This window comes from Toxoplasma gondii, chromosome XII (assembly GCF_000006565.2).
Source record: "Toxoplasma gondii ME49 chromosome XII, whole genome shotgun sequence".
In the NCBI taxonomy this organism is placed as follows: Eukaryota; Apicomplexa; class Conoidasida; order Eucoccidiorida; family Sarcocystidae; genus Toxoplasma; species Toxoplasma gondii.
The window spans coordinates 1,190,878-1,208,897 of NC_031480.1; the positions used below are offsets into that span (position 1 = coordinate 1,190,878).

At 50.4% G+C, this 18,020-nt stretch overlaps 3 protein-coding genes across 3 annotated transcripts; 1 reads left to right on the forward strand and 2 right to left on the reverse strand.

Moving 5' to 3' along the window:
• Window positions 1-462: 462 nt before the first annotated feature.
• Window positions 463-8,247, reverse strand: TGME49_218950 (hypothetical protein). Its single transcript, XM_002370628.2, has 6 exons — window positions 7,359-8,247; window positions 6,474-6,890; window positions 4,515-5,855; window positions 2,638-4,069; window positions 1,821-1,891; window positions 463-1,029 (listed from the first exon to the last, which is right to left on the reverse strand). Exons 1-6 carry the CDS (start codon window positions 7,503-7,505, stop codon window positions 949-951), a joined length of 3,489 nt encoding a protein of 1,162 aa, XP_002370669.1. The 5' UTR covers window positions 7,506-8,247; the 3' UTR covers window positions 463-948.
• TGME49_218940 (hypothetical protein) lies at window positions 7,532-10,258 on the forward strand (the record flags this gene model as incomplete). Its single annotated transcript, XM_002370627.2, has 3 exons — window positions 7,532-7,736; window positions 8,624-9,024; window positions 9,887-10,258. The coding sequence occupies 3 exons, from the start codon at window positions 7,532-7,534 to the stop codon at window positions 10,256-10,258; spliced, it is 978 nt and encodes a 325-aa protein (XP_002370668.1).
• Window positions 10,259-12,006: 1,748 nt separating this feature from the next.
• Window positions 12,007-17,860, reverse strand: TGME49_218930 (BTB/POZ domain-containing protein). The gene is made up of 7 exons (XM_002370626.2): window positions 17,124-17,860; window positions 16,227-16,409; window positions 15,164-15,599; window positions 14,114-14,230; window positions 13,216-13,319; window positions 12,786-12,888; window positions 12,007-12,256 (listed from the first exon to the last, which is right to left on the reverse strand). Exons 1-7 carry the CDS (start codon window positions 17,310-17,312, stop codon window positions 12,042-12,044), a joined length of 1,347 nt encoding a protein of 448 aa, XP_002370667.1. The 5' UTR covers window positions 17,313-17,860; the 3' UTR covers window positions 12,007-12,041.
• Between the last annotated feature and the right edge of the window lie 160 nt (window positions 17,861-18,020).

The following is an 18,020-nucleotide window of genomic DNA, read 5'->3' on the forward strand; positions in this document are numbered from 1 at the left end:
ACTCGGTCCTAGAGTCTGACAGCACAGGCCGTTCCACCGGGGTCCAGTTTCTAGTGGAGTCGGAAGCAACTGAGATTGCCGGTGATACGAGGAGGTAAGCACGCGTGCACAGTCGCGAATTCATCTGCTTCTTTTCTTGTCTCTTCTTTATTGGCTCTCTTCACTCCCTTACAACTTCAGCAGTTCAGACCGTAACGCGTGATGCACACGGGTTGCCTGCTGCCATCAGCAAACACGGGAAGGGCTGACCCTGCATTATTTTCTTTTGTGTCAGGCCGCATTCCTCTGCAAAATGTTGTTTGCGAAGCGGCCAGAAACCAGAAGACCAGAGGTGTTTTTTCCAAGTGACGCGGTAATCCGGTGGATTCAAACTCTGAAAGGACCGACTGCCTACCCGGACGTCGTCAGTGTGACACTACTCGTACATCAGTTTCCGTTTGTCAATTTGACAAATGTGGTCCTCTTGAATCTAGAAAAGCAGGAGGGCTCATATCAGAACGTCAAACTGCCTTAACTAAAAGGATATCAAAATCATTCACCGTTCCATATAGCGTGAACCAATATAAACTGCCCCTTAACAAAGAACCTGCGGCTCCTGTGTGGCGGTAACGTAGACGACACGAGTTGGTTTGAGTATAAATACCTGACTCTTTGCATGCACAACCGAACGGCATTTACAATCGATCCCCTCGTGCGGTCTTCCGCCCCAAGCGTTCCATTTGGAATATTCCACCGGCAAAAGAACGGCTGCCACAATTGTTTCATTCGCAACACGCCACTCCGTTCCGTTCAACGGGAATTCCACCATACTCGGAAAACAGTGGTCCCTGCTCTCCCTCACTGGCAGCAAACTCGTCTCGGGTTTCTACCGGGAGCTTAATAATGATTCCGTTCTCCAACTTCAAAATGAAGTACATATTAGAGTGTGGAGCGCATTTCCTTCAGTCGTCATGTTTGGTTTCCGGTTGCTTGAGAACAAGTTGCTTGTTTGTTTTTGTGGTCCTGGCCGTCCGACAGGACCCTCAGTGCCTGAAAGGGAAACAGGAAACGAACTAAGGCTACGAAAAGCCATGTGTTCACTTTTCAGTGAATAACGAGGGAGAGGCCGTGAGAGAGACTGTTCCTTCCCCTCGGCTGACGTGGCAATGCCACGCCGATTGACGACAGACACACATCTACGTATCTTCCGTGTGTGGACTGGCGTGGCATTTGTTAGCACAGGCTTCGCACGAACGTGTACGCCGTCCAACTTAAGAGAATCGTGCGCTTGCTCTTTGTTAGTGTCTCAACATCCGGACGTCTATATCGGATTCGTACCCGATGTGAATTCGTTTATTCTTGGAGGTAACCAGATAAAGCAAACGCTAGGAAGTTAGCTCAGAGGGTGTCGCTTGAAGTGCGACGTCTCAGCATGAAAAATTATACCACTAACAGAAAGAATCCGCTCTTGGGCCAGCAGAAATTGAGAAGACACCGCAGCTGCCTGAAGAGCAACACGGTGTGTCTGAAGTAGACTCGTAGATATACTGAGTGTATCATAAGACGACAACTGAAGCTAGACTCTCTCTTCCACACTTTAAAATGCAACTTCTACGTCTTTCTCCCACGAACGAGAACCATAGAAAAAAGAATGAGGCATGCAGTACCAATCAAGTAACAGATGAAACCCGACTGCCTATTACACATTAAGCCACGACTGAAACCAGCGAACAGTTCGGAATTCTGCAGTTCCTACTTTGTAGCTGAAAAGAGCTATAGGCCCTGAGAACGTAATAAAGAAACACATTCACTGGTGCTTCCAGGGGCAAAGTTGAACTTACAAAAACAGCCGACTCCCTCGTGAAGGGATCATCTTCGTTGGTGTGGGCAAAGGAGGCCAGCAACGGCAGGGCTGCAGTTACCACAGAAAGAAAAAAATTCAGTCAAATGCCCTTCAGGGTGTATCAAGCAGCTTCCGGTCCGTCCCCAAAGCTCCATTTTCGGGGTGTCACCAGATCTCGAGATCTGTCAACTTCTGTCAAAAGACAGAAAACGAAGCCTCAGCGTTTCTTTGTTGTCGGATCCCCGCAATTTCCGTAGATTCAGCTGAGACGCTTCCGCTGTCCAGAGCGCGCGAGCTCCGAGAACGTCTACCATCTACAGTCGATTAACAACTTAGATGCAGAGATGTAGGAGATTCCGCACAGAGATTCAACAAATGTAACCATGTATCAACTTTGATGCACCGATGAGCAGTATTCCTCCTTGTACGGTTGGTACCTACTTGGCTCCGAGAGGGACATGTAAAACTCTTGTCGGTACTGGATCTCAGCCGCATTAAGCACCTACAAGGAAACAACGTTCCCTTTCACGCGGGTCGGAACTTATCCGATGGTGATTTTCGGCTATCTTCGTCTTGGAAAACGATTTTCCTTCCAAGTACCTATTTAGCTGGGAGAGATTTTAAGCAGGTATTTTGCAACCACTCAACGCGATACGAAGGCGCCGATTTCGACTATGTTAATAATTCCGAGACCGAGTATTCACAGTTAACAGTTAACACAACTGGGGCACGCTCTACGTCTGTTGTCTGAGTGGTACGACCGCAAGCGTGAGAGCTCTGAAACACCCGACAAAGTCCTTTCTCGATTATCATACCTTGCGCATGCAGTGCAATTTGTTGAGAACGGGGAGAGTCGACGAGAAGGTTCGCGAGCGCTCGAATCAGCAGGCCGCTCTTGACGCTTCGCTGCAGCAGCCCCCAAATTAGCAGGTCGCCTGCATGCGGCTGAACAGGAATTTCTTCCGCATTCACTTCCGGGTGCTCGCCCGACGCTGAAGTGCAGTTGTTCTTTGTCGCGCGAGTATCCTGGCCGCGAGTCTCAGACGCAGTCTTCAACGCCTTTTCCTGCGTGGTCTTATCCGAGCAGTACAAGAAGGCGAGGAGCCGCTGCTGTTGAGTGAAGCGCAAGAGAAGCAAGAGATTTTCCACCGAGGATTCGATTTGTTTCTGGACAGAAGTGTCCTGCTCACACCGCCTCTCAATCCTCGCTTCGGTCGGCTCTCTGTTCTCGTCGTGGGTCCCTTCCTGCTCACGCACGGAGAAACCCAGGCGGCCTTCGCGAGCGTTCCCAGCGTCCTTTCGACTCCGTTCGCGCTGCTTCCACGCCTCCAAAGCTTCCGCTCGGGCGACAGACACGTCCAGAAGAATGTCCTCCAGCACGCGAAACGCGTCGACTACTCTCACCGAAGCTGGCAAGCTGCAGGCTGACAGAAACAAATCTTTCGCGGAACGAGATCCCTCGATTACTGTCACGCCTTCTGCGTCCTCGGCTTTCTTCGCCGCACGCGTCGAGGGCGAGGGAGGAAGAATCTGTATTTTCTCGTTTTTCGTTGGTGCGTTGCCTCTAGCGTCGTGAGGTCGGAGACATTTGGCCGCAGGACCCTCAGATGTTCTGTGTTCCGTGTCGGCGAATTCGCGCTTTCCTCTCAGAGGGTCGAAAGAGCTTAAATAGTGCTTCACTTGGGAAGCAAACAGCAAAATATCGAATGGGGGTCCGGAGGGACAGAACGCCTCATTCCAAGTGTCTTCGCATGTGCCTTTCTCCAGGTCAGACCTCCTTGCCAAGGCGTCTGTACAGCGCGCCAGCTGGCCCATCTCCCCCGTTTCTTCCGTGGTCTGCGCCAGCCGAGAGACCGAGTCACCAGTTGACAAACAAACATTTCTTCTTGGGAGCTGGTGCGTCTCGACCCCTCCGTAGGCTGCGGCTGTATCCATCGACCGCAGCAGGGAAGAAAAGAAAAACTCAGCGAAGCTTTCTGCTCCCGCACTCCCAGGGGAGGAAGCCGGTCGCGTGGCTGGACTCGCACCGGACCCTGACGCGTCCCCTTCTGCATCAGCAGTTGGTCTTTTCTCCGCCTCTCTTCCGTGTCTTAGAGAATCTGGAAGAGCCTCCGTCTCTGCCGCACGGTCTCGAACCCATTTGTTTCTCTGCAAGAGTCCAAATTCCCTCAGACACTCGCCACCTTCAAATGCGCGACGCAGCTGGCCGCTCACGAAGCCGTAGAAGGCGGGGCTCTTGCTCAACTTCTACAGGACAAGAGAGAAAAAGTACAAGTAGAAGTGCACTAGCAAACGTAAACATCCGAAGCAATTGCTAACACGATAAAACTCGGATTTGGGAAGCAAAGACCTTTACGATGCAAACCATTTGTTCAACTCGTACCAGTAACTCCATCTTTGACCGCAGTCCAGAAGAGGAGCCTAGTGCACCATGTGTCTTGTTGCGGAGCTGTGTGCCATTTCACTGAGTGAACGCGTTTTTCTCCCAGTGAAATTTGCGTAGGACTCTTGTCATGAAACGCCCATCTGTTTTCGAGTTGTTTTCTTCTCCTTCTCATCCTCACGCCGCAGTGTTCCACCTTGTCTTCAGACCTTCGTCGATCCGGTTTTTGCGAGTCGACTCCTGTGCTCGTTGGCACTTCGAAAACGCACAATAATCCGTGGTTTTTCGCTCGTGTCTTTGTCTCCTTACCATTCGCAGAGTCGTCGGCGTCTCCGCGTCACTCGCTTCGCCTCCACCCGGTTTAAAGTCAGTCTGACCTTTGTCGGTGTCGTCCAAGAGGGCCTCGAAGAGAACGAGCAGAAACTGAAACAGTCCGCTTTGCCCGACTCCTGATAACTTCTGGCGCACAGCCTGTTGTACGTACACCGCGCGGCAGGGCCGGTCGCAGAAAGCTTGAATCTCGTCGTACTTCTCCTCTGGTGTCTCGTTCTTCGTACGTTCTTCAGCCGCCTCCTGAGAGATTCTCGTCCCCGCTTCTTCCTCAAATTCAAGCAATTGCTTGCATTTCGCGACGGCCGCTTTCCCGGCATTCTGCTCAGCCAGCGATGGCGGCGCGAGGAGAAGAACAGCGAAACGTTCCATCGTGTCTGTCGAGAAACTCAGCTGCAGACTCTCCAGAAACCGGAAAAAGAAGCTGCCGTCCGACTCTCTGTTCAGCAACTGAAGAATAAACAGCAGAGGCCACTCCAGATGCGTCGCCGGCCTCTGAACTGCAGCTTCCTCCGCATGCGCGGAAGTCGTCCTGGAGTCTCTCTTGGTCTCTTTCCAGTCGTCGACTTCGATGTTTCGCTCTCCTGAGCTGGTTTCCGTTGCATGCAAACTGGCGACGTAAGCGGTGTCTTCGTTGGCTGCGATGATGTATAGAGCAGCAAGCAATTCGAAAAACCGATCGCTTTCGCCGCCAGACTCACACGAGTGCTTCTTGGTGTACATACACCGCGGGGGATCGGTGTGCGCACTCTTCTCAGCCTTGTCACTTTCTCCACCAGCTTCCCTGAGACGTTCGGCTCCACTTGAGGCGGCTCCCGCCCCGTCTGGGGAAACTGAGGCACTCTCAGTGTCCAAGGAGAGTCTGCTTTTGTGAGTGCTGAGACTTCGCTCTTCGCTGCTCGCTTCGCCCTTAAACAGAGTGTTGAGGAGCATGAAGGCCGGGGCGACTGAAGGCGACGCCAGGGCCAAGAGCAGCAGCGGCACGTACAGAAGTCTCTGCTGTACATACACCCGAGCGCGGTCATTTCCAGCGGACAGATTGCTGAGGAACTGAAGCAGCGACGCCGCCACTCCTTTCGCGTCCTGTTCGCTCTCCAGATTTAGATCCGACGGCGTGTCTGCCCGCCCTTCTTTTTTCGCTTTGTCCTCGCAGCCGCTTTTGTTCACTTGTGGGGAGGAGCGAGAGGTTTTTTGTCTTCCTTGATCAAGCTCGCTTGTGCTCTGTACAGAGGCTGCAGCGTCGACTGCACTGTCTCTCCATCCGCCTTCAGAGGACGAGCAGCGACAGCTGGGAGGGAAGTGCGCCAGTGCCTCGACGAGCTGCAGAGACACGAAACGCAATCACAACCACTGAGAGCGCAGCATGCGAATACAAACAAATACACCAGCAATCATGACCCCGTGAACATCTGCATATGCGCGTGTTGGAACTGTAGCATATGCACAATTCGTCGGATCGTCTGAATGTAGACACTCCCACGTCGCCGTGGCGTGTACATACGGTCCAGTGCGCCAAGTGCCAGTTTCAAGACAAGCGGTGGAAATACGATTTGTCTCTGTTTCGCAGAAGATGCATCCAGGCAAACGTCTTCCGCGCAAGTGAGGGCCCCCATCTCTGCATCGTGCTCTCGACTCCGCTCTTGATGTACGAGTTCAAACATTTGTCTGTCCATGCCAACGACGGCGAGTTCGAGATGTTCTGCACCTCAAATCGGTAATTTACACGGCATCAATGAAAAGGCAACTCTGCCGCTGTCTTTCTCACCGGAACAGCGCTCATATCTGTGCGCATGTGCTGCCGTCCACCCGATACCACGCTGTCTCTCTTGTGCGACAAGAACTGAAAAACAACTGTAGTCCTTGAAGAACTTCTGAACCCCAGAGAGGTGACACCTCACTAGCTTTCGCCACAAGAAGCCTATTCAAAGAAGCTCTTACAACGTGTGTATTGGAGAGAAAGAGATCGGCGCCGCCGAGAGAGAGGAGAAGGTTTTGTGTCTCTTGGCCCTCGACGCACAGATTTCGAAGAATCCGAAGAAGGACGGCCAGCTCGCCGAGGAGCGCGAGAGGCGAAAGAGGCGAGTCACCAGCAGCAAGAAGGGGGCCTTTGTCGCGCGAAGACCTCCGTTCATCTGCGTGCAACGAAGCATCTGAGGAATCGATGTCCAGAGACGCCCGAGACGCGTCTGGGCGATCACTCGGTTTCTCTCGAGCTGCTCGTCTTTGCCTTTGGTGCATTTCCTCGTGGCTGCATGCGAGGGCCTGGAGAACAGACGCGCCGAACGCCAGAAGCTTCGACAGAGTCGCCGGACTCGTCGCGGCGTGGCGCCTCCAGAGAGGCTCCGCTACGGAGCGCTAAAACCAAAGACAGGAAAGCTCAAACAATGCAAAAGTGAAGGGTGACACTGAAAGAGAGAGTGTACCTGGAGCTAAAGAAGAGTCGAGAGACAAACATTCGACAGAAGGGAACATGGGAACAAACGCAGAGAGACAGCTTGGAGCAAAGGGGAGAAAAAGAAGCGACATGATCTATGGCCACCCAGTTGTCTCCGCAGAATATCGTCTGCTGGTAAGCCGGCGGACGTGGAGGAGAGGTGCTAGAGCAGTTATGGCCGAGGAAGAGAGTCGACGAGAGGAGAAGCCTCGAAAACACAGAGAAGCACTGAAGGGGAAGCTGAACATCTGACTCGGAGTCGTCTGTTCCAGATGCCGTAGATGTGACGCAGTTGTCAAGACGCACGAGAGCAGTCACTTGAGTTTCTCAAGAAACGTTGGCGGAAACGAAACCTTGTCTCTTTCTCGCGTTTCCAAGTGTCTCCTTACTCGTAGCAACGCCTTAAGAACTGTATAGCTCCCCAAGCAAAGCTCTGGCTCATCAAACACCTTCGAGGCCGTCTCGTCTTCAGAGGCCATCCTCTTCTCTCCTCCTAGTCGGGAAGAACAGAGGAACGGTCGCGCTCCGGAAGCCATTGTTCCTGTGACTGTGGAGCGCGCACATGGGGGAGAAGCAGGAGGAAGAAGGAGAAGAAGAAAAGGAAGGAAAAGGAGAAGGAGGAGGAGAAGGAGGACGAGAAGAAGAGGACGAAGACGGTTCCGCTCCCGTTGTCAGCTGGTTGCGAATCGTCGAAGAAAGAGAGTGTCACGAAGAAACAGATGAAGCTCCAGAGACAAAAATCGCTCTTCCTTTCTCAGCCCAGAGATGTACGTAGATCCCTTCGGTTTCGGTCTCCTTTACCCCGCGTCTTTGTGAGTCGCGAGCATCGACTTTGAGGTGGCCTTTCCTCGCGCAAAGAATCCGGCCTTTGAGTCCCCGTCGAGGCCAAGAACTCTCGCACGCAGAAACGTGGACGACTGGGTGACGGCTTTCGTCCTCTTCCTTCTTCTCTGCTCTTTTCTCCTCCTCTGTTTTCCTCCTTCCCCCCGCCCGATGTTCCTTCTGCCCCCCCTGCTCTCTTTCCTCGCCAGCGCTCTCTGTTGCCCTCCAACCTTTCAGCGGATCTCCCGACACTCAAGAGCCCCCCGTTGCTCCTGCAGTCGAGAAACGGTGAGCCGAGGGCAAAACACCAAGGAGCCTTTTTCCTGGGCTTCCCCTCGAAGTCTTTTCAACTGGAAAAAACGCAACCACGTCGGCTTCAAGAGTTCCTCCACGGAAACCAAGTCCACCGCAGCATGTGAGTCGAGACATGCGAGAGTTTTTATTAGCGCCGAAAAAGGGCAGCAGGCCTGGGGACCCGCGGGCGGCAGGCATGTGCATGCAAGCAGTTCAACAGTTGGGATATCCGAGGAGACAGAAACGTTCCCGAGACACGTGCGAGACTGGCGCGTTTGCAGACCTTATTTTTCTGGTTTTTTATCTTCTTCCTCGAAGAGTCGCTTTGCGCTTTTCTCCGACGTCTCTGGAGTGCGACGGCGACTCTAGTGTGCATCGACGAGAGCGTGGCGGACGGTTTTGCTGAACGAACGCAGGCGTTTCGTCTGAGAGGAAGGACGCGGCTTCTGGGTGTTCTCTCGGTTCAAAAAGCGGAAGAGCGGGGGCCTCGGTGGTGACGTGTCTGAAGCTCCACGCCACAGCTTCGCTCTGATTCCAGCGAGTCGAGGCTTCGAGGCCCGTCAGGTGGAAGTCCTCGTCAGTGCAAACTCTGCCTTCCTTCTTTCTGTCCTCCTCGCTTCCCTCTTTCTGTCCTCCTCGCTTCCCTCTTTCTGTCCTCCTCGCTTTCTTCTTTCTGTCCTCCTCGCGCTCTTCAAAGACAAGATGGCTGGAGACGCTCCCGCCGCCGCAGCTGCTCCGCAGCAAGCAGGCCGAACCGCCTCGGCTTCGGGTGTGCGTACACCCGGGTACCTCGACCTCGTGGGTCACAGCTTGAAGGCGACTTCGATGGATCACGGCATGCAGTACAGCTCGATTTACTGGGAAACCAGTCACCGGACTTACCTTCCTTTCTGGGCCTCTCTCACCCAGAAGTTCTCGTGGAAAATCATGGATGACCAGGTACAAACGAAGAATCATGTCGTTGAAGACTTCTTCCGCAAAAAAATGCTCGCTGCTCCGTCAAAATATCTACTCATAGTTGTGAATTGAAGGAGAGATCCACGGATGCATATCCTGATCCAATATAGTGAAGCAGGTGTAGAGACGGCCAGGCGTACAGTGAATACACTTTCTCTGCATATGGACGCTTCAAGGCATGTTGCCACCGTGGATGTGATATGCATACATACATATATATATATATATATATATATATCTGTATACATGCATATGCACATGTATGTATGTATATGTATAGTGGATACCGAGAGATACAAGTGCATGCATATACGTGTTTAGCTGTGTACGGGAAATGGTCGGAAGAGAGATAATCGCACTGAACTGCATTTGTCCGTCATCATGTACGTGGAACATCATTTTTGAGGGTGACGTGGATGTTGTGGAGGAGGGAGGAGATTCCTGAATCCGACTTCTTGCCGTGCACAAGTGTCTTGCGTCGTTAAGACACATTCTGTTTTTTTCTGTCCGTCTTCAAATTTGTCTTCTTCAGCAAAGCTCTGCTTTCGTTTCTCACGTGTATGCGTCTTCCACTGCGTCATTATCAATCCAGTCTTCTTTCACTTCCAATTTGCGCTATATTACCGTTTCTCCTCTGGTGTGCGCGTGTGTCCTGTCTCGCTCATTGATCAATCGCTTCAAGACGAGACTGAAGCCTCTATATCTTCTCGATGGAAGTCCTGTGGAAGTCTCGTTCTTCTTCGTCCTTGTCCCCCTCTCTGTGTAGGTCGACCGCTTCCTGTCTTCCCGTCTCTACTCCCTTTATAAGACGGCGATTTCTTCCCTTGGTCTCTTTTGCCCTTAGATCCGTTCGTTTCTGCGGCTGCCGAAGCCGGTGACGACTGAGCCGTTCGTGTTTTCGTCGGGGTCGCCGTACATCCGGAGGTACTTTGGCGACGCAGATATCTCGGTGCCAGTGCCGCTGCATGCTCCGGCGCACTTCGCGTTCGTGCCGACGGGGACAGTCTCGCCTTGGGAGGAGACTGGGATGGAGACAGGTCCGCAAGGCGCCGCGGCCCGGGGCGCAGCGGCGACGGCCTTCAGAGCCGTTCTGGAAAGCGCTTGGAAGTGCGACATCGACGAACAAATCAAGGAGAAACTGCATTCGCGTGCAGGAGCGGGCGCCTTCCACGCTTCTGGGTCTACTGGCGGCTGCCCCATCCCCACGGATTTCTGATTCCGAAGAGAAGAGAACTGGGAGGAGGGCAGGAAAGGTGGAAAAGAAGAACGGCAGGAGTGGTGATGGAGACTGTCCTCTTGTAACAGGAAGTGAAAATGTTTAGAAGATCACGAGGCGCGTATGCGCATGCGTCGATGAAGTCGCCGAATCACCTGTGTTGGACCTGTAGCTGGTTGCTGGACTTGCGTTTCGCGAAAAGAGGGCAGTTCTCGGCAGCAGCGGGAATGGCCCACCCGGACATCAAGCGTGCATAAGCGATCTGCGTGTTGGACTGCGTTTTTTTCTTCGAAAAACGTATATGGGGAGACCGAACAAACGCGCGTGTGTGTGGAAGACTCGCATTCAAGTTAGAAACACAAATCACAGAATATGCCCTGGGTTCTGGGGCTTTAACCGTTTTTCGGAGCCAAGCTCCAGTGTGTTGCCCTGGTTTCAGAACACGCAGGATGGCGGTGATCTATTCTGAGCCTGAGCCAGTGACGCCGTCGCTAGACTTCTTGCTGAGCATTGTCGAGTGGGATTTCGAGGTTTATAAAACGAAACTTTTTCGCCGACGTTCGTGAACGCTGCCTTTCTCTCGGGAGCGTGTAGGCAGCTGGTGCCAACGGGACAAAGGACACGATGGCTGTGGTGAAACAGGAATGCTCGCAAGAATTCGACACAGACCTGAGAGGGCTTGAAGAGAAAGGGAACGACACCAATGTGGAATAACTTTGATGATATCAGCTATTGGCATTCATCCCCTATACCACTGGCCTATCCCGCAGCGGCCAACCCAGTTCTTCATGATAGCTTTCTCTCAAACTCCAGCTTATTTTTCGACAGGCTTCTCAAGCAGGCGAAATCAACAATCCGCAATTTGCAACTCGCGGGCCACACTTTTTAGTGCTTCCATATCGGCTCATCAGTTCCTTTCTCCTGAACAAGATTTCCAGTTAGGAAAGCTAGTCCATTCGGTGATATTCTGCTTCAATGGGTCATACACTCGCGCACTGGGAGAAAGAGAACAGGCGCTTCTGCCGTGACAGGCGCGTGCACGTATCCATTTATTGTTTGATTTGTTGGTGCTGTCTTGGGGTACTTTGGTGAGGGTATGTATTGCTCTCCAGTTACGTACACACCACGAAACCTTTTTGCTTTGAATCAATGCCTTCTGACCTCGACTAGCGCAGATGCCCCCAGAGAGGATAGCCCAGATAAACATTCGTCGTAGGAAAGAAAAGTCCAGCAGTTCTTGCTTTCTTAAGCAGCCTAGGAAGGTGGTGGTGTACAGCGATCGTAAACAACTTGTTTGTCCACATGTTTGTATATATACAGACATAGATACATATATCCGTTTTCCCAGGTTTTGTGAAGGCCATAAGAATGTGTTCAAAGGGTACAAGTCAAGAACTCAACTTTAAAAATGCATAGCCTAACAGCAGTCATTCGCGCATCTGCATTCTTCTTGAAACAAGCAAGTCCAGGACAACTATACGTGTGTACATCTCTTCACATCCATGTCGTAAACGGATGTTGGTGATGTGGTAGACGCTGTGGGGTGGAAGGGTGACGCCACTTGCTTTTCCCGAGCGATTTGTCCGCACCATATTCGTCCCCAGGGGTCAAGATGTACCCCAGTGACAAAACGGTTAAAGATGAAAATGACTTCGTCAAAGGTGCACCCCCGTGACAAGTCGGTTAAAGAGAAAATGACTTCTTCAAAAATACTGTTCGGTGAAGGAGTTTGAAAAGGAAAAAGTGGTGTTCATTCAAGGGGAAAAGATGGAGAAGCTCGACATCACAGGACAGAAGCCAAGGGCTGTGGTTGCGCAGAGTGGAAAAGTGTGTAGGATGACAGACAGCGGTACTCAATGTGTGGCAGTCTGTTGAGGATATCTTCGTGTGCAAGTGTCTGATTCAAATCGCTGGAGAAATAATAAAGAATTAGCGACACCAAAGGGATCTCTGTCATGGTTACCAAAATCGTCAACTCATCGCCGTCCGTCACGTCCGCTGCAGGCGCGCAGCACAAAACAATATCGGCCGAATTCAGCAAACGAACTCACACGAAGCAAATGCAAATCCTTGAAAAGAAATGAAAGCCCCTCAAAGCTCGAAAAAAAGGATAAAGACACAGTATGAATTCCAGATGTGCATGTCGATACAGATATCCATATATATATATATATATATATATATATATATATATATATATATATATATATGTATATGTATATATAATGTATATGATATGTATATGATATGTATATGATATGTATATATATATATGTATATATATATATATATGGCTATGTGTGCATATATATGTACGGATATATATATATATATTTGTATCAAATATATATATATATATATACATAAATATAATCGCAGAATAGCGGGTTCCAAGTGGTTGGATCTTTTCTTGGAAAGTAGGGAAGCCTGTTGCTGGAGGAATCAACTCGATTTCTCGGTGTTCAATTTCTTCCTCCGAGGAAGTGTGGGGTGGTTTTCTTTCTTCCACGGAGGGCCTTGAACTCACCCGTCGAGATCGGAAGCGTGGTTGACCAGTGAAGAGCAACGTGTTCTGGGAAGCAAATGAACACTGGCCGCTCTCTGAACACGTCTTCACCTCGGAAAATCACCTGGGCACAAAAAGTTCACAAAAACGACAACATAAATACAGATACATATATGTATTAATATATATATCCATTTATATACATAGAGATAATATATATATATATATATACATATGTATACACCTGTATATACGCATTGATGCATCTAAGTGCATATGCATACATATGTATATGTATGCACATACATGTAGATTTGTATATATTCATGTATACTTGGTATGCATAAGCTTGGGTAGGCATGGCTGTGTGCATTTACCGAGGCCACTGTCATTACGAGGTCCCTATTTTGCTTGCTGTGTAAACAATCAGGATTCCTCTTAGTTTTCTCACCTGCCAAGCGAAGAGTGCAGCGGGGAAGCGTTTGATGCATGCAGGCTGGCCGGGATTTCGGTCCAGCGCAGACTCGTATACAAGGCGAAGTTTGTTTTCGCCGCCTGAAAGTGTGTTTCCAAGCACAGCAGAGAACAACACGTTTCATGAATTTGCTGGAGGCGGAAAGAGGAAATGGTGAGGGGATTTCAAGAAGAGGAGAGGAAACGACAGAGAGTGTCTCGAAGAGATTATTACGAGGATCTACGTTTTCCTTGGAAGTCGCTGCATGGGCTTCTGTACAGATCTATTTGTGCTGTCTACTTTTGCCACTGATCTAACTCTGTCTTTTTCAACTCCGTTAAGGAGGCTGTTTGTATCTTCCTAAAAGCGTGATCTTTTCTTCGAGTGTCGGCATTCATTCCTCCTAAATCTCACAAACTCGAGTTTTTGCATGTTCAACTCTGCATACGTTCTCTGTTTCCACGCTTTTCTCGGCTTCGAGTTGAGGCTTGTCTTCTCGGGACAGTGTCTTCGCTGAGGTGACTTAGGTCTCTTTGAGTGGATAATACTGCATGCATACTGGTGTGTACTACGGTTCTTACAAAAGGGAGCTCGTTTCAACACAGAGAACCGAAAGGCTGTTTTCCTTCTTTCTTCACCTTGCACCCCAGTATTGCAGAAAAGAAACTCGCGTCTGTGCGCGTGCACTCAACGATGAGTCGGTGTGTGGGTGCCGATCCTAACCCGACCCCTGCAGACCTGCGTGTGTCGAGGCATTTGTATATCTCGAGATGCGTAGCAAATGCCTTTTTCGAACCGTCCAGTGTATCTTCGTCTTCATGAAGGGGCGTGAACAAGTGTTTTGAAATGTGTGTAAACGTATCAATTTGCTTTCGAAAGTAAATGGCGCGCGTACCGTGGTCGAGGCGAACGGACCAGTCAAAGTAGGTGCCGACCACGTATTTCATGGGAAGCTGTTCTCGTAGGGCAACGCGCAGATTCGGGATGCGCCACTGTACTGCCTGAGGCAGGCCTGAAAAGAAATGCACAGTTGCACAACAGACACTCAAAAGAGGGAAAGAATAGTCCTGCACTTCAAGGAAGACTGCTGCCAGAGTATCGCGGATCAACGTAATCCAGTTTTCAGGAGAGCCTCTCCTTGTCTGCTGTTCCCCTGCGCCACCTAAAGCGACCGCAGGCGACTTTTTCTTCCAGGGCCTCGCCCGGGAGCTCCTGCTGAGATCCGGGTGCTGCTGTGCGGATAAAGCACAGATGCCGACAGGTCTCAGGAAACCGAAGTGCGAAAGACCTCAAGGAAGAAAAGAGAAGGCGAGGACGGCTGGAGGGCGCTGCTGAAAAGTCGCCAGAGGCACTCTCCGGCCTCTCACGCACTTGAGCCGTTCCCCTCATGTCCTAGACTGTCTCCTTTTACCCGCGCTTTGCCTCTCTACACGCATGCATACTGTAAAGTCTATGCATTTACAAGTCTCTGCACGCAATCTACTGTGAATCTACACAGGTGCACTTCTCTGTCTATACTCGTAAGACAATACATCTACGCACACAAACCCACCCACATAATCAGTATATATATACATATATACATATATATATATATATACATATATATATACATATATACATATATATATATATACATATATATATACATATATACATATATATATATATATATACATATGCATGTGTGAACACGCCAGTATCAATGTGCACACGTGTCTACATCCGGCCGTGTGTCTCTTCGTGTTGGTCGACAAACAGAAGGCTCTTTCCCAGGATGGCAGGGTGTCGTTTTCGAGAGTTGACACATGTGGGAGAGTCCGACGAAGTCTCTTGCGCTGGCGAGGTCGGTTGCTTTGCCTTTTGAACTATGTCTGAGTACCCGTAGAGAAGACGGGTGTTCGGCAGCCGACGTTCGCGTTGCCGGTTCCTCGATTTTCCTTACTCGGGGCCTGTAGCGCACTTTGGTCCTCGTCGCGGAAGACAGACAGTGCGCCGGGTTCGAGAGACCAGTCCCAGAGTTTGCAGTCTCGTAGGAGGTCGCAGGCAGTTTCGAACTGCGACCAGTCGACGACGAAGCGGACAATCAAGTCGGTGTCTCGATTCGTGTCACAGCGCCGACAGAGTTCCCTAACCATGTAGACAATTTGGTTCCTGGGCATTTGCAGAAGTTGCTGACGCGACGTAGGATTGCGGACGACGTCGGAAAAGCGCTTGACGATGTACGAGCAGACCTGCCTAGACAGCTCGCGGTGGTGCGCAACTTCTTCGTGCGTCAACACTCTTGCACAGTTCACCACACTCAGTTGGTCGACGATGAGAGACAGGCAGTCCTCAATGGAGAGGCAATTCACCTCCAAATTCCGTGCTTCAGCCAAAACCTAGACGGAAAAACACACACAAACTCAAGGTGAGTCGCTACACACTACGCGGTCCTCAGGTTTCTACGCTCTCCCGGTATCCGCGGCGGCGTGGAAGCTGCAGTCATCAACGGCGCTGGTCGCGTACAAGCAGAGAACCGACCAGGAAGTCGGGGATAAGACGTCGGGAACGTTCAAAAAAACAGAAACAGCGGCAGCCACGAAGGAAACTCGACTGATGTCGACGAGGAACACAACAGGCAGCTTCACAAACATGAAAGGGAAGGGTCAACGAATCAACGTCGGAGGAGCTGTTTTTGAGATGCGGATCGAAGCAAGCGCCTCAACTAAAAAGGAGCAGTGCCGAGAAGAAACAACGGCTGGCAATCAAATGTGTGAATTTACAGAGTTTTCCCTATATACACAGATTGACAAATACAGACGCGCATACCAATCTACAACCGCAGACATTTCTCACCCATATATATACATATATATGCATGCAAGTCTTTAGCAGCTCAGCAATAGGTAATCCATGTATAGATTTTGAAACGTATTCAGGAATACTGCAAAGATATATTTTCAGCTTTCTCTGCATGCAGCTTTTTGCTGCAGATCGCAAGCAGCGGCGACCGCAATTTTTCTCACCTCGAGAATGATTTCCGGATCTGTGCCGGGTTCAATATCTGCGCCGTACATGCAGCGAACAAGCTGCTGGACGACGACCCATCTCTGTTGGAATTCAATTCTTTTTGCGGTGTCTGGACCGCAAAACAACCTCTTGAAATATTCGCTGCACGCGGAGAGAATACACTGGTGTGCGCGGAGTTCCTGATGTGGTTGAGAAAGTTGCAACGGACAGGCGCAGCGAGAGAAGAAAAGGGATTAGGGTGGGGAGAAATAACAGCGTCGTTTCCGTGTAGAACACGGGGAGAAGCTGCAGAAGAAAGAGACTCTTCCTTTCGTGCTGCGAAAACAGCGAAACGCTAAATTACAATTAGAAACATACGCATGCGGGTACAGTTACCAAGGCACAGTGCTCGCTACACACATATACAGCAGAACGCTGCACAGGTTCAGAGGTTCACAGAGACGCGTGTGTACATATCCTGTCTACATGGAGAGGTGGATGCAGACCGCATTCGATTGATGCAGAATAGTGTCGAGGTGCGTCGGTGGAGATCGATGTAGCAGCACATGTTTCTACTGGTATAAATATATATATATATATTATACGGTGTATAGATCCGTCGATGGAGATCGACGTAGAAGCAAGACGCTGTGTAACAGCGTATGTATGGATATATGAATGTGGATGGATTTCCCTCGTTTTTTGTGTTGCCCCCGATACCGCACGCAGCGGGGTCGAAGCTAGATGCCTGTCTCCTCTCCTTCACAGAGCAATCTGTCCTTGTCTCGTGCACTTTATTTGTCCTATTTCCTGAGCAGAGTGACTTGTTTCTTGTTAGTCCCGAGGAAAAGCGAATGCGTTCTGTGTCGGCAGTTGTTTGCTGCCGTCGCCTTTTAGGAGCAGCGAAAGCGTACCTTGTTTTCTGCGACGATGACGACGTCGAACAGAGATTCAAAAGCAGGGTCTGTAAGCAACCGATGGATGCTCTGTTGGAATGTGCGGAGACGAGCGAGGGGATTCCCCTGTTTCGCCTGACGTGATGAAAGAAGGGAAGAGTTGTCGAGCCCACTGGAGACAACGACTCCCGCCTGAGAGTGCATCATTTTGTTTTCCGCTGAAGAAGTGTCTTGCCAGAAATCAAGGCCTCATATGCAGGTATAGGGTACGAGCACCAGCTTGGTGGATTTCTTTGGACTAGGGTGTCCTTGTCACAACTAAACACTGAACAGTTCTTCACGGCTGGTGGTTAAATTATTGCTCTGATACCGAAAGCGGTACTCTCAGGAGCCTTTACAAAGCTAGGGGCTGTCGCAGAAGCCTCTAGGTCAGCTGTCGAAAGTGGAACCAGTCTGTTGAACGAAAGCGGTCACGGAGCTAAAATCGGAGTGTGTGGGTAGACCTTTCCGCTTCCACCGTTTTCCAGATCGCCAGGAAACAGAAGCGCCCAGCATGCATTGACACAAATGTGCATTTGGTGGCCAGTAACAGTTTGGAGAGCGAAACCGACGGCGGCTCTGTATCGGTTAATGCGGGCGTGTGCACAAAGTATATATCATGTTTGTTCAGTCGATTCAGGGCCAAGAACGGATATACGAGCTTCTTCTGGCTCTAGACGAAATGTTTCTTCGGTAAACTTGCTGAGTCTGGACTTCCAACCGCAGTGCGAGACCGGAGATGCGAATGACTTTCTGGCAAAATCTACGGCACTCCGGTGATGATCAGTGTCCGAGGAAATCAAGGAAATATACAAGGGGGGAAATGACATGAAAGTGAAAAGAACATTTTCAAGGACTGTTGGGTTTGTTGTCGGA